Source organism: Hemibagrus wyckioides, linkage group LG11 (assembly GCF_019097595.1).
Source record: "Hemibagrus wyckioides isolate EC202008001 linkage group LG11, SWU_Hwy_1.0, whole genome shotgun sequence".
In the NCBI taxonomy this organism is placed as follows: Eukaryota; Metazoa; Chordata; class Actinopteri; order Siluriformes; family Bagridae; genus Hemibagrus; species Hemibagrus wyckioides.
The window spans coordinates 13,576,097-13,590,910 of record NC_080720.1 but is presented as its reverse complement, the minus strand read 5'-3'; the positions used below and the strand labels follow the sequence as shown (position 1 = coordinate 13,590,910).

Sequence of the window (14,814 nt, the reverse complement as noted above, 5' to 3'; positions counted from 1 at the left end):
AGATTTCACCATTAGATGGTGTGTCTAATCCTTCACACAGTTATGTATTATTATAAATGTCCGTGTCATGGAAAGACCTGAAGAAAATGTCGAGAGAGAAAGAGAGAAGCGCTATGTGTTTTCCTGCCACTAGATGGCGCTTAACTTTCAGTCCCGTCAACTTTACTTAAAATGAATGACGGAATGCTAGACAAAATGTACAAGGGTCTAATCATTTACCTTTATCAAAGTATACCTGATATGTAGTTATTTGTGAATATGTCCTGTAAGTAATTAAAATGATACCAATCATGATTATTAGATTTTGATTATTAAATAAGTTTGTGGCTGTTGATAACACATCTGTTATTCATTGTTATTCATTTGCAGGCAGCATTGCTGACTCTATCCTCTTTCCATTTCATTTTCCACATTTCTCGTTTTGCCTGTTAAATTACTGCACACTGATCCGTCTACAGGCTCCGTGCAAGCAGCGTGAAATGTTTGCTGTGATAGCACAGGGTGACCGTGGGAGTCTGAGAAAGTACAGATTTCCAGAAACAGCTCAGAAAGGAAAAGCCTACTTTTACTTGTGCGTCCAGTGAACAGGAGAGGCAGCAGATTAGCCTGGCTTTTTCCAGTTTGCTCTGGCTGGACCCAAACAAGGAAATTAACCAAGGCTTTGTGATGTCAGTGGAAGAAAAGTTTCTACCAGTATGTTGAAGTGTCTGAATAAAAGAAAACAGGCTCGCACTCAGTCACCGTGTTGAATTTATTGAGGAAGCACTCGTACCATATGCTTATTCTCTGGGAGACAGGCCGCTGTCCTTGGCAAACCTGGTAAAGAAATATGACCCGTCTCTTGTAGAGCCCTGTTACCTCGGCTATCAGAGGAACGAGAATGCAGAACGTCCTAGTGACAAGTGCACAGTGTGGTTCAAAACAAGGCTGCTCATGAGAAGGAAATATATCCTTCATGCTTTCATCAGGCAGAGAGGCTATGTAAACAGTAGTTCAGGAATGTTTCTGCTGATTCATGTAATGTTTGGCTGAAGTATGAGCAAAGTTTAATGTGTTTTGAAATGACATTACGTTATATTCCTCTTACATTGTCATTGCCCTGTGAGTCAGTCATCTTAAGACATGTTTGTCAGTGCTAATAAGCACTTTATACTGTTTTTTGTTGTTGTTTTTTTGAGACTTCGTGTAAGGGTTAAACATCACACATGGTGTACACATCAAACAGGCAACAAAAATCTATTGTCTATGTTTAATCTCTCTTCATTCATGAACCTATTCATTGACCCGTTTCCCAAAAATGGTTGGTATTTGTTCTGGCATAAATGTGTTACGTGGTGAGTCACTGGCACTCCAGTTGTGTGACTCTTAGTGGTCAGGAAGTAGCCAGTAATGATTGAATCCACTGCAGACTTGATGTTCAGTCAGTTCTTTTTTTCAGAAAGAAGATATAGCTGAATAGTAGATGTGCTTATCTAATATATTTATTATTATGTGCAGGACAGGGTGTTTTAATGGGTAATTTTTTTGATAACCTCTCATCTAAGTAGTATGGATTATTATTATTATTATTATTATTATTAGGAAAATTAATAATGAAGACAAAATTACTAAAACCATGTGACATGTTTAACAGCTCTCAGTCACACAATGCAGCATGTCATGACAAGTCAGGGATTTGATTGTACAAAACAATGGCATAATTACCTTCAGACATTTCAGGAGATTTCCAATAGGGCATCAAGATTCCCTTTTGTGAAGTGCAGGCAGTTCATGCCAGTATTATCTATTACACAGCTTAGTGAGGGGTAAAAATAGGCCTTTGCTGGGGGAAGGGCCCACGCTATACACTCAATATCAACTGTTCAGTTGTGTGAAAGTGTTTCCCTTCGGTCAAACACAAGTGCTGCTTTAGTATTTGAAGGCAAGAAAATGACAAGCAAAGCCTCTTCGTCACTCTGTTAATCTGAAACTTTTTTAGGTACCATTAGGGTTTTTAGGTTATATATAAACTGTGGTGAGAAAGGAAGGACGCCTCGTGTAGCTTGGCTTTGAGCGAATCCCTTTTTCATACCATTAAGAATCAACAAATTCAACCGAGTGACTAAACATCCAAACCACACCTTAGTAAAGTGCATTAGTAATCACATTATGCACAATTTCCTGATAAAACTAAGCCAAGAAGTATTAAAGTGTAGAAACAGGCAAATTATGACAGATAGACCTAGCATGACATAAGTCTAAACTTATTTAATGTAATTGCTGCACTCGTTTATTTAAACGGAAAAGGTTGCTGAAAAGACTTCCAGGAAAATGGCGATCTGAGGCTGTGTGATTTTTCTTTTTCCTTCACAGACTGTGCAATGATGTGAAGTATTACATAACGTGTCAGTTATTAACATGAACGTTGACTGTTATTATTGGTTAATGAATCAGAAACGGGGCTCCTTAGACCGTGCGTTATAGCTTTTTACGCTTCTAACACTATAAATGTGACCCTTGTTATTCCCTGGTTAACGCCATACCTTGAAAAGAGTTTCTCATCAGTATTCCACTCCAGTTCTGTCTGGATCACATGCTGCTAGATATGTCTGACATATGGCCTTCAATCCAGCAGAGGGCAGCCTGTAAGTGAAGCACTGCCCACTCCCTGTCTCCTCCATGTTTCTGTTCAAGGACATTCTCAGCTCAGTGTGAAGGTGAAAAAGACAACACCAGGCTGAAAAGCAAAAAGTTCAGCCACTAAGGAAAAATAGAGCTTTCATCCTAAAATACTTACACTCTTCTGCTATTTTGTAATGTTTTTTGGTCCTTTATGAATAACCATCTTTTTACCATTGTTTTTGACCCCTGGCCTGTTTCACATAATATTATCACAGCCCCTTCAAGTCCTGACACTACAGCTGTGTGTTTGTTAAAAGGTAGCACCAGCTGGGTAATAACTGTTGCGTGGAATCCCCAGAGGATCTGAGACGCACACTTAAAACAGTGACCTCTGGATTCCATGTTGTGACAGAGCCCAGCTGCCTGCTCATGCTGAGGGTCAGACCTCAAGTGCTCCGGCTCCCTGTCCTAGCACATGGGTTAGCATCCCGACATGTCCCCGCTGGGCCCGAGCTCACAGAGCTCACACTGTGTCTGCTGTTCCCTTCACAGGAGGAGCGCTTTGCCTTCCTGACTGAGTGGTACGACCCCAGTGCTGCTCTCTTACGTCGCTACCAGCTCCTGTACTACCCTAAAGATGGATCTGTGGAGATGGTAAGCACTCCCCCCCTGTTTTTTTTTTTTTTTTTTTTTTTTTAATCCAGATGGAACTTTTATTCCCAGATGCATCCATGTCTGGTTATAACACTAGACCAGCTGTCCTTAAGCATGAATTATTTTTTCCTTTTCAACAATGATCAGTCTTATAGTAAAATGATGTAAATGCTTTTGTAGGATGAACCAAACAAAAAAATTCCTACCAGACTTTTGAAAGTTTCAACACAGATTTACAGTAACACAGATTTTTTCTTTGCACTCACGTGCACATTACCACACATTATTAAGGCACAGCTGATGAAAATCTCAAAACTAGAGAACTGAAAATGACAAAATTATGACTTGCACTTTGGGTGTTAAATCTTTCAGTAACAGCATTTATTCAAACTCAAGACCATTTTATGAATGCTACAGTTCTACTGTAAATACTCCTTTGAATAATTTACAATAAATTAACTTGTATCCAGCTTGATAAACAATGCCAGATGTTGCATTTATTATTATTATTATTATTATTATTATTATTATTATTATTATTATTATTATTGTTGTTGTTATTATTGTTATTGTTATTATTATAATTATTACAGAAATGAGAACCTAACATTTCTTTCACTACTTCTGAAACTTCTCTTTTAGAGAAGAATTTGTTGCGCTATTAATTTTCATTCATTAAAAGGCATTTTCTGTAGCTCTCACCTGCTTTTCATGCAAGTTGCACCATACAACTAGTTACATGAAAGTTTCACATGTAAAGTCAGCCAGAGGGAAGGGTCTGTTTCTATGGCAACAATCAGTGACTCCAGTCAGTGTTCATAAATATCACAAGATTCAGCATCCAAGAATTGTGAGAGAAATTCCTTCCTGCTAGAAATGATGACGAAAGTTGAGTTGAGCTGTAACATTAAAATCAAACTGACTGACAACCTGACAGTTCAGACTGAAGCCATATTACCATACACCAGACCTGTGGGTGATTTCAGCTACTGGAAAGTTGGAATTGAACATTGAACAGGTTAGGAGTTAGACTATATTGCCAAATGTTTTGGGACACCAAACTCACTCATCCATGTCTTTATGGACCTTGCTTTGTGCACTGGTGCACAGTCATGTTGGAACAGGAGGGGGTCATCCCCAAACTGTTCCCACAAAGTTGGGAGCATGAAATTGTCCAAAATGTCTTGGTATGCTGAAGCATTAAGAGTTCCTTTCACTGGAACTAAGGGGCCGAGCCCAACCCCTGAAAAACTACACCTGAATTCAGTGATTTGGAGGGGTGTCCCAAAACCTTTGACAATATAGTGCATAGGATTGCAGATGAAAAGATTACATTTGTGCAGCTTAAGAAAATGATGTGCTTCTATCCAGACATTTTGGACAATTACACACACACACACACACTGAGTTCTTTTTCTCAATTTAGTTTGATGTGAAGAACCAGCGGACCTTTTTGAGAAGGACCAAATATGATGACCTCCATCCAGAGGATCTGTTTGTGGGGAACCGCGTTATTGTGTTCTCTCGACAACTCAACCTTATCGACTACGGGGACCAGTACACAGCCAACAAATTGGGCAGCAAGAAAGAGAGGTAGTTCTTTAATTATTATACCACCATAAATCTTCCAACTAGCTTAACATCCAAATCTGTAAAAGACTTAAGTATTGTGCAATGGTCTGTAATATAGATGCATTCAAATCATCAAAAGTCATTAGTAACAGACACCACAAAGCTGTGGTTTGGCATGGACTAAAAATAAACAGTTCTGGCTTCTATATTAATAGAAATTACTTTTTCATTGTTATGTTTTGTTTAGTTAGTTTTCTGTTTTCTTTGAAAGGAAATACTGAAAACGAAAAGAAAGAAGAAGAAAATCTTCCCTGTAGCCTTTTTCTTCCAGCACTGTGTAATGAACGGTTTCCATATTATAGTGGGTGGCGTGTAAACGAATCCCAGGTCACTTTATGCGAATTTGAAATCAGACTCTGGAAGCAGCAAGCCAAGTGCCCTATCCAATCAAACTCAGATTGCCTCTATCAACCGTAATGAATCAGGCTGTCGAGCTTTTCAAATTGTTACTGCTCTCAGATTGTAATTGCGATTAGAGCTAATGTAGTAGCTCCGAAACTGGAATTAAGCACCAGACTTCCTGTAGTGTAGCTGCCACTCCCTTGCTTCAGAGCGTGAATGTAAATCAGAGAGCATGAAGTGATGAGTGATTAAGAATGGGCGGTATGGGTATACTCTGCAGACTCATTAGACACAAAGAAGTGGCAAACCAAAGGTATATTATACACCACAGCTTTCTCTTTGGGGAAAAATAATAGTAGGTAATAGGTGGTCACACTGGATAGCTCAGCTGTTCTGTAGTTCTCGCTGCTCCCTTTTTCTCATAGCTTGACTATTTGCTGCCTAGTATCCTAGCACCTGAGCAGCAACAGTCAAAATATTAGAAAGCATTGTGTTCGGTAGGCTTAGGAGATTATTGTGAACAGTACTATGGGCTACACTGTCATGCAGGGATCAGCCGTTCTAATTCGTTATTCCTGCCTATATAAATGTGCAGGCCTGTCCTGCTGTCTAAATGTTTTGTTCCCTCACAATAATCGGCTCACCAATATTTACATAGCTATACCCCCATCACATGTGGTCTTTAAAAAAATCTTTCTTTTTTTTTCTTCTCTTCCATAGGACGTTGGCTATGATCAAGCCAGATGCAGTGACCAGAGTGGGCAGCGTTATTCAGATGGTTTACGATGCCGGTCTCATTGTCACCAAGGCCAAAATGACCAAGTTAACTGGGTGAGCCAGGAAACATCATTTCGTTTTATAATCTATTTTAATTAACTCGCAGTGCATGAGAGAATAGTGGCTACATTACAAGCTGTTGTTTCTTCTTCATGCCAGGAAAAGTGCACTAGTAGTAGTACCAATTTTTTCTAGTCATTTAGGAATGCTAATTTGTAGCTGTCTGCTTAATGACTATAGCAAAAAACTATTTAATGGCTTTGCACTTTTTACCCCCTTTTTGATTTGTTCAGCACAGACAGTGTCGAACTACACTTCAGTTAATTTACATATAGAGGCTATAAATTGAATTTACAGCTTCAGTGCTTATTTTTTTTTTCTTCAACTGAGAGTGTATAGCATGACACAGAAGCTTTTTATAGCTTAATGATGGATGGAGGCTGTGATGTCTATGTTAGATTACTATGTGACATAGATGTCATGTGCCTTTGAGCTGATCTGACTCTAAACTAGCTGTATGCGACTGGGTAACAACATGCAACCTACAGCCCCAGAAGTGCTCTTTCTTACAGCATAGGCCAATGATGTAATTCATTCTGACACAATTTTATTTACATCTAAATGTTTAAGTTTAGTTTTAAAGGACAATTTAAAGAATGCAAAAAAAAAGTAAAAAAGTAACAGCAAGCAAAATCTTGTATATAGATAGTTTAGTCTTTGCAGTTCATTGTAGACTTTAGTCTAAAATATTTTTAGAATAACAAAGTACGCAGTTTCACCTGCATACTTTACCATCTGCCTCATTGTATTTTCCACCACCCTGAATATTCCACAGCAGTGAATGTATTAGTCAACTATGAAAAACTATAGATAGTGGTGTCTGTTTGTAGCTCATTTGATGCTTTCCAGTGTAGTGTAAACAGTAAAGCATTGGAATTGCGTTTGTACACATAGCACCGACAAGCGAAGAGGTCAGTTAATTCTTTTACTGATGTTTCTTTAGTCGCTCGTGTCTTGCCTGACTTATTTTATATCCACTCTACTGTGGATATGTGGTGTTTGGCCAGTGGATATCAGTGGACTTCTGCCATACTTGATCCAATTTGTCATTCTTTTCTAAAGTCGGTGATTATCTGGATCAGGCAGATTGTTACTGGTAGGATTTGGAATTGAGCCGTGGTGGATCTCAAGGAAGGGGTGGGTGGGTGTGTGTAGTGTCCGTCATTGCAATAACGTTGAAAACACTCACTATAACCTATTTAACTGGAGGGAAAATGGATGAAATTGTCCAAAGCCATTTCCTCTGTGTGTATTGTATCTTAGTGTGGAGCTGTCACAATATAATGAACGAATGAAAGTTCTTTTCAGTTCATGATGAAGCTGTCACATCAATTATACCTCATTGTAGTCATACACTAGCACACAGACAAGCTGTAATATTTACTATAATTATCAAATACTGTTATGGCCATGTAGGTTGCATTGGTGTAAAAACACAGCAGAAACATCTGCTCTCTGGTGTGATGTGTGATCTGTTCTTCATTACTCAATTTCTTTTTAAATTCTGTTCATTTTCTTACTTTTGAAATGCATGTATCTGTTTAAACTCCCTCAACTGCTGTTGCACAACTGCAGAGACTGGTCTGATTGCAATTATATCTGTAGACCTCAATTTGCTGAACTACAGATGCACTTTGCTCCTCCTCTGGGAACAAAAATGTTTCATAGGCATAGGAGAGTAAGGGTTTGTGCAACTGACTACTGTACTCAGATTGGTAGGTGTGTGTAGGTGTGTAAGTACACCTTCAGTGTTGCATAACCTTCATGTGACACCTTTTTTTGTTGTTATTATTCTGCTAATTGTTTTTTTTTTTTATCGCTTTAAATAATAAAACCTAGGACCTGAATAATGCTGAGTGTTCATTTTTTCTTTTTGTCCCAGAAGGCCATTTGAAATTATATGAGTAACTGTTATTTTAGGGAGATCAGGGCTGTTAACCTTTTGTCAGCTTATTAATTTACACTTGTGGTTAGAATTATAAGGATAGGGTACTGTGAGGCACATCTTTGTGTACAGTCTTGCTTAAATGATTACTTTATTGAGAAAGACTTATTGTAGTCAGTGTAGTCTAATCACTTTATTGACACCTGCGTGATTTAGAAAATAATGAGGATTTTAAGATTGCTTGACCAGTGAATAGGAACAAATTGTTCTCATCGCAAACCTGGTCCTGTTATAGAAGTAAGCCGGGCTCATTGGATCACTTATTAACTGTGTGTACTTTTATGGCTTTCTTACAGGAAACAGGCAGCAGACTTTTACATGGAACATCAGTCAAAGTCTTTTTTCAAGTAAGTCTCTCCTGAGTGAATGATTCACCCGTGTGAGCTTTTCAAAGGTACTTTAAAGGCCTGTTTTCTTGCATCATTGTTCTTTTGACTTTGCACGCTGTCTCTGGGTCGTTTCTTCCACCTTCCCATGTCTTTCAATGACATTGCAGGCGTTTTTTTTTTCCGAGTCAGTGACGTAGTTAAATCATTGTGTGTTGACCTTCAAACTCGCATCTTTGGAATCTTTTGAATGGTTGGACATTTATAGTGGCATTGTATGTGACCTCGCCTTCAAATTAATCAATTATCTGATAGATTAAGTATATTTTTCATTATTCATATACTGTAGAGAGGCAAAATCATGATGTAGAATGTAAAAATGGCAGTAAGTTTAAAACAAGAAAAAAGTGCAAAAACAACAAAGCAGTACGTTTAACCCCATGTCAGAATAATGCTTTGTGCTGCAAGGGTTAATTTGAACATATGCACTCTGTTTTTTTTTTTTTTTTTCTCTCACAGTAACCTTGTGCAGTTTGTGAGCTCCGGTCCCATAATAGTCATGGAGCTGATGGGAGATGAGGCCGTGTCTGTATGGAGGAAAGTTCTGGGTCCTACCGACTCTAGTGTAGCACGCAAAGATGCTCCATCCAGCCTCCGTGCCCAGTTTGGAACAGATGGCACCAAAAACGCAGGGCATGGTTCAGACTCCCTGGCATCTGCAGCACGGGTATTTAAAGAGAACCATTCCTTTTAGAAACAATGGCTCATATTCATCAGAGTCACTTAGAAACGAGTGCAGATTTGAACGTGCAGAGCTCCCACTGCTTAAGCCCTTATTTACATATAATATGAATACAACCACAGTTTACCATACTATATATAAACTATTTGGGCAAGCGTTTGTGTTTCACAAAGATAGAAGCACACAATTGTCTAGAATGTCCTTGCATCCTGTAGCTTTACAGTTTCCTTACAGTGTACCCTGCTCAGTATACCCTGCTCCAGCATAGCAATGCTGCTGTACACAGTGAGGTCCATGAAGACATGGTTTGCCAAAGTTGGACTGGAAGGGACTCCAGTGGTCTATGCAGAACCTTGAACAGCACCACCCTACTGAACACCTTTGGGATGATTTGGATCACAAACTGCACCCGAGGGCTCCATGCCTGAAATCACTGGCTGACCTCACTAATGCTCTTGTGGCTGAATGCGCACAAATCCTCATAGTCACGCTTCAAAATCTAGTGGAAAGCATTCCCTTGAAGTTAAGAGGGGACAAACCTGGAATGGGATATTCAAAAAGCACATGTTAGTGAAATGGTCAAGTGTCCACAAACCTACGGCCATATAAGTTATAATGCATATAAAACAGGTCTAGATTCATGCTGGTGTTGTGAAAATAAGCCAAATAATAAGATTCAAGAAGAGAGGTGCTTCTGTCTGAGGTTGCTGCAAATAACAATCTTTTCCTGGAAGCATCAGAAATGGCCTAAAAGCTAATGAAGGGTAATGAATTAAAATCACAATTAACAAAAATCACAGTAGAAGAAAAGCTGCCTTTTGCAAGGTTTCCTTTTTATTCCCCTGGTTATTACATTGCTATAAAGTTAATCTTTTTAGCTTAAAATAAATTTGATCTTTATTTTACTTAAGCTCGAGTAGATTTAATTTAACTGAAGTCAGATTTAATTAAAGTTTCATTTATAAATATAGTCAAGTTCTTATCCTGAACCCTCAACTAGGTGAGTGCCCTGAGGTGCTGGACATGTGCCATGCAGAGCAGAGCCTCACAAAAGGTTCTAACTGATGCAGTGCTGGAAGGAATATGCCACTTAAAACAAATCCTTATTTCAAAGAAATTAAACCCTGAAGAAATTCATTAAACACTGAGACACTGACTACCAAAATAAAATAAAAAAAATAATAAAATAAAAAGCGCAGATAAAGTTATATTTTTATAAGTTTTGAATGAAAGTTATTATGTAATGACCTCAAACATTGCTCAATAAGAGCCAGTCTGGGCATGTAGCTCTCTACCCCACAATGGTGCATTCAAGTTGCCAGGTGGTAGAATAGGATCTAGGAGGGGCATGGCGTTTGTTTGTGTAATATTGTGAAACACTGCTTATTTAAATCTGCATTACGAATGACACATTGACACTATTCAACCTGCATTAAATGCATTTCAGAACAACATTTCTGTGTGTCATTTTGAGTGTGGGTTTTTATTTTTGTTATATAGCTCAATTTGTTATACATGCCAGAATTATTAATGATATTGCTTTTGAGGATTAAACTGCTTCAAATGTAGATTATTGAACAAATTGCTCAAATTTGCACACACTCAAACAGATGGACAGTAGATGAAATTGCTGGTAGATTTGTGCTTGTTGCTGCATATGACCAGATTTTCAAATGACATTTGATTACTTTTGCAATAGTTCACAAGGTCCGGCTGAATGTTGATAGCATTTAATTCTCTTTCACCAGGAGTTGGAGTTCTTCTTTCCTTCAACTGCAGGCCACGGCCCTACCAATACAGCCAAATACCAAGACTCTACCTGTTGCATCATAAAACCACATGCGGTCTCAGATGGTAAGGCACCGCACACACACGCACACAGTGGCCTCAGGTTTAGCAGGCAGCACATGTTAATGGGTGATTTGTATAATTCACATGTACATTCAATGTGGGATGTTAGTTGTGTTGGCGTTTGCTATTGTGTTTACTGTCTCAGCTAAATATAGATTGTTGTACTTTAAGTTTATATTGGTTTTGGACCCATTATAAACCATTATTTTTGTGCTTGAATAAGCATGTTTATTTAAACACAATATATTTATATTAAAGGTGCTTGTTTGTGTTGTTAAGGTCAGGTCTGCTGGTTTGGCAGTCCACACCTAGTTCTTCACAGCCTTTAGATACTGACCGGTAAAAAAAAAAAATTGTGGTCCTGCATTTTAGTAAAATTATCTTGAGAATATTCAAAGTATGTCAGTAGTCTAGTTCGCTAAATTAGCAGCTAAATGGTTTTAAGTGGATTGGAATCTGAGTTGGAGTAACTGCGGTATAAAAAAGGAGCATAGTCTCACCTGTCTGAGATCTCTAGTCTCTGGTATATTTCGGCAATAGACATGGCAAAGAACTGCCTGCTTTCACAGAAATAGGCCATTTGACTGACATGGCTGACTACAAACTTGCGAGATACTTTCATGTACTTCACTGTTGCCAGAAAGGTGTACTAAACACATCAGATGCACCATGGCCTGTGGGTGGAGCATTTGAGGCTAATGCTAGTACTAATTAAACATTAGAGGTAAAAAAGATCCTTTTTCACATGTATGACACAGCACTCACATGTGATATCCACATGCTTTCCAGGATGAGAATCCTATATATTTATAAAAGTACAAAAGGTTGTGGACATACAGAGATACTACAGGCCAGGCCATGCATGTTGTCAGTAAATATTTTAGTTGAATACAATAAGCAGATGAGACAGTTTCTGGTAAAATATACGGTAACGTACAAAATTTTTTAACCTCTGAGAGTCTACTTGTTTTGCACTTTTAAAATATCTACTTTTAAGGACACTCCTGCTATCTTTCACTGTTAAATTTCTCTCTATCTAGAACTGTCTCCCTCTTCCTCTGCTCATGATGAATATCTCTCCCTGCAGCCAGTACATACACTTAACCCTCCTTCCCACTGGATTTTCTTTTTCTAAATCCCTCTCCTGATCCTTGTTCATGGAGCATGCCACCAAGGCAGTGACCTGTGAAATCTCCAATCCTCTGGATGAAGCCGAGGCTAGAGATTTTACATAACTAGCATGCCCGGAGTTGATCTTTCACATTGTAGTGGCTAAATGGAGCTGGGTGAGAATATGCAGCAGAAGCACAAAAGGCACCAAATAGGTCATTGAACAAGTTTTAAAAAATTTTTTTTTTTCATTTTGACATTTTTTCATATAGGAACTGTTTTACAGCTCATTTGGTCATATGTAAATTACTAGATAGCTGTATATTGAAATTCTGTCCGAGTTTGTCTTCCCTACTATTTTTTCCTGCATATTTGCCGTCTTCTCCTGCCACATTATTCAGACTCCTACACTCTCTGGAACTGTAAAGGTCAGATAATTAACTCCTTGGTCAGCTAGTGGCCTCAGATTAGCCCATATAATTCATGTGTAGAAGTGAGACCAAAAATTCAGCTGGTCTGTTTTAGGAGAGTTAGGGTTGAATTAAGCTCTTTAACAATGCTACACATGTGATGAGAAGGGAAAGTGTATTTTGCTATGTGTTTGCTGTTTTTTTTCTCATGTACTGAGCGAAATCTGTAAGACAGCAAGGGCGCAGACAGAATACAGTTTTCTAGAATTGATATTTTGAGAACATTGACTGAATACAAATAAGTAAATGGAGGACTGTTTGACATTTTTTCTCTTAATCGTTGCATCTCAGATGATTGGCGATCAGGGAAAATCCTTCATGTTATCAGATTTTGACATTTTATATATATATATATATATATATATATATATATACTGAAATACAGCATGTTTTTGCCTGAGATATATCTGTCTCAAACTGAAGTAACTTGATGAATGCCACATGTGCTATTTAAACCCAAATTTCATCTTTGCCTCTTTTCTCGACTAATCACTGCTGTTTTATAGTTTATGTCCTTTTATTGGGTTGTTATTAAACTTCTCTGTTTTGATAATGTGCAAGAACAACATAATGCCAGCCAGAATCTGATTACGAATGGAACTGAATAAGCTTAATGTCCATTTTGCTATGACACGTACCGTGACTATCTGAAGACTTGATCAAATTGTGAGAAAAGCAAACTTAATTAGAACGATTTTATCAGTCGCTGGGTCAACTGACTGCAGTTATGCTGTGTTTGTTAATCTGGTATTGTGCAGGCAGACCACCAGTGCGAGTTTAGAGAGTAACCTGAATGAATGACTTTTTCATGTTTTTTCCTATGATAAAAATAAATTAGTTTTCTTAAAGAAGAGGTGTCAAAGTATATTATTGGAAGTTTGTGAAGAAAGAACTTTTTCACCTGTTTACACTGTATGCTGTTTTTCTGTGAGGCACCTGGTTAGCAGATATATATCGAAGCCCACTGTGAGCATACACATTACAAACAGCTGACCCCTCCCCCTGGATTTACACACACAGTAACATGTAAGACCTCCTGTGAGAATGTGTCCTGCCTGAAGTCCTCAGGCTTAGATACTGACAGCTGGTGATTCAGCACAGACAGAAGCCTATATTATTTTTTGATTAAGAGGACTGGAGCCCAGCAGATCTCCGGGTGTGAGAGTGAGGCAAATGCCAGCCAAAACCCCCTACTGAGAGAGCAGATATATAACGGAAGTCATTTTAGAGCTTAAACTATAGCCTCCCTGCTTATTTTTGCTGGTGGCAGCTCATCTTTCTGTTGTTGCTTTGCTTTTGTTTCGTGTTGTGCTCACACATAATATGATCTCTCAACTGTTGTTGGTTAGCTGTTCATATCCAGTCTGGCCATTAGGCTCACCATTGTTAACATTTTGCATCCTGTCAACACAAGCTCATATGAATGGCTATGAAATGAATATATTTGCACAGCCTGCCTTAGAGGGATCATGGAAGAGAAAACCTGTAAGAGAAAGCATAGACATATAGAAGTCTGGCTCATGCTACAGAACTGCACGCGATAATTAACTACCAGGCTATAATAAACGGCTAATCATTTACTCACCTTTATTGTCAAAGGCCTCATGGTAAGCAATATTTTACACTTTCACCAGGACAGAGCCTAGGAAATATTTTAACAGAAAAGCGTGAATGTTTAAACCATAGCATGGCTTTCTACTGCAGTCATCAATACTGTGTAACTAGTGGACCTGCAGCATTTTTTTTATGAATCCCGCCCCATATGAGACAAGTTATATGTAGATCCTGTCTTGTGTAATCATTTGAAGGACAAACTTGACAGTAATTTGATATTATTGGTAGAAATAAACTCTCCACAGTTTACAACAAATAATAAAGGGTTTATAGAAAGCTTTCCAAAACAGATTTAATTCCCAAATGTATGTGAAATGGAAATTAGCTGGGCCAAAGTTTCCCTAAACCAATGCTTGTACTTTCCTTGCCATAGATCATGTGAAAGATATTATCCATGACCAACTGTGTCTGAGTAAAGCTGAATAAAATCCTCTCTACCAATGAAAGAGCTTGCTCATGTCTGGAATAGAGAAACACGTTGCTAAGCAGCCCCAACCCAATTGCCTAGCAACAGGCGTGCTTGCATCTAGCATGGCTTATGGGGCTGTGGCTCGATGATGATGCTGTGGGAGAACCATATAGGTGGCATGACGGTACCATATGCATGCTCTCAGTCTCTCCACAGGTGGTGCTGCAGCCACACTGAATAAAAATGAAATCATATTTGTAAAAAAATATATATATATGTAT

General features: G+C 38.4%; 1 protein-coding gene across 1 annotated transcript in view; it reads left to right on the top strand.

Moving 5' to 3' along the window:
- nme7 (NME/NM23 family member 7) overlaps window positions 1-14,814 on the top strand; it is a 40,015-nt gene that overhangs the window by 2,112 nt on the left and 23,089 nt on the right. The window contains exons 2-7 of the mRNA XM_058402671.1: window positions 3,154-3,255; window positions 4,682-4,848; window positions 5,950-6,060; window positions 8,308-8,358; window positions 8,857-9,064; window positions 10,828-10,933. Of these exons, the coding sequence (XP_058258654.1) occupies window positions 3,154-3,255; window positions 4,682-4,848; window positions 5,950-6,060; window positions 8,308-8,358; window positions 8,857-9,064; window positions 10,828-10,933 (745 nt within the window). The remainder of the gene's footprint in view (window positions 1-3,153; window positions 3,256-4,681; window positions 4,849-5,949; window positions 6,061-8,307; window positions 8,359-8,856; window positions 9,065-10,827; window positions 10,934-14,814) is intronic.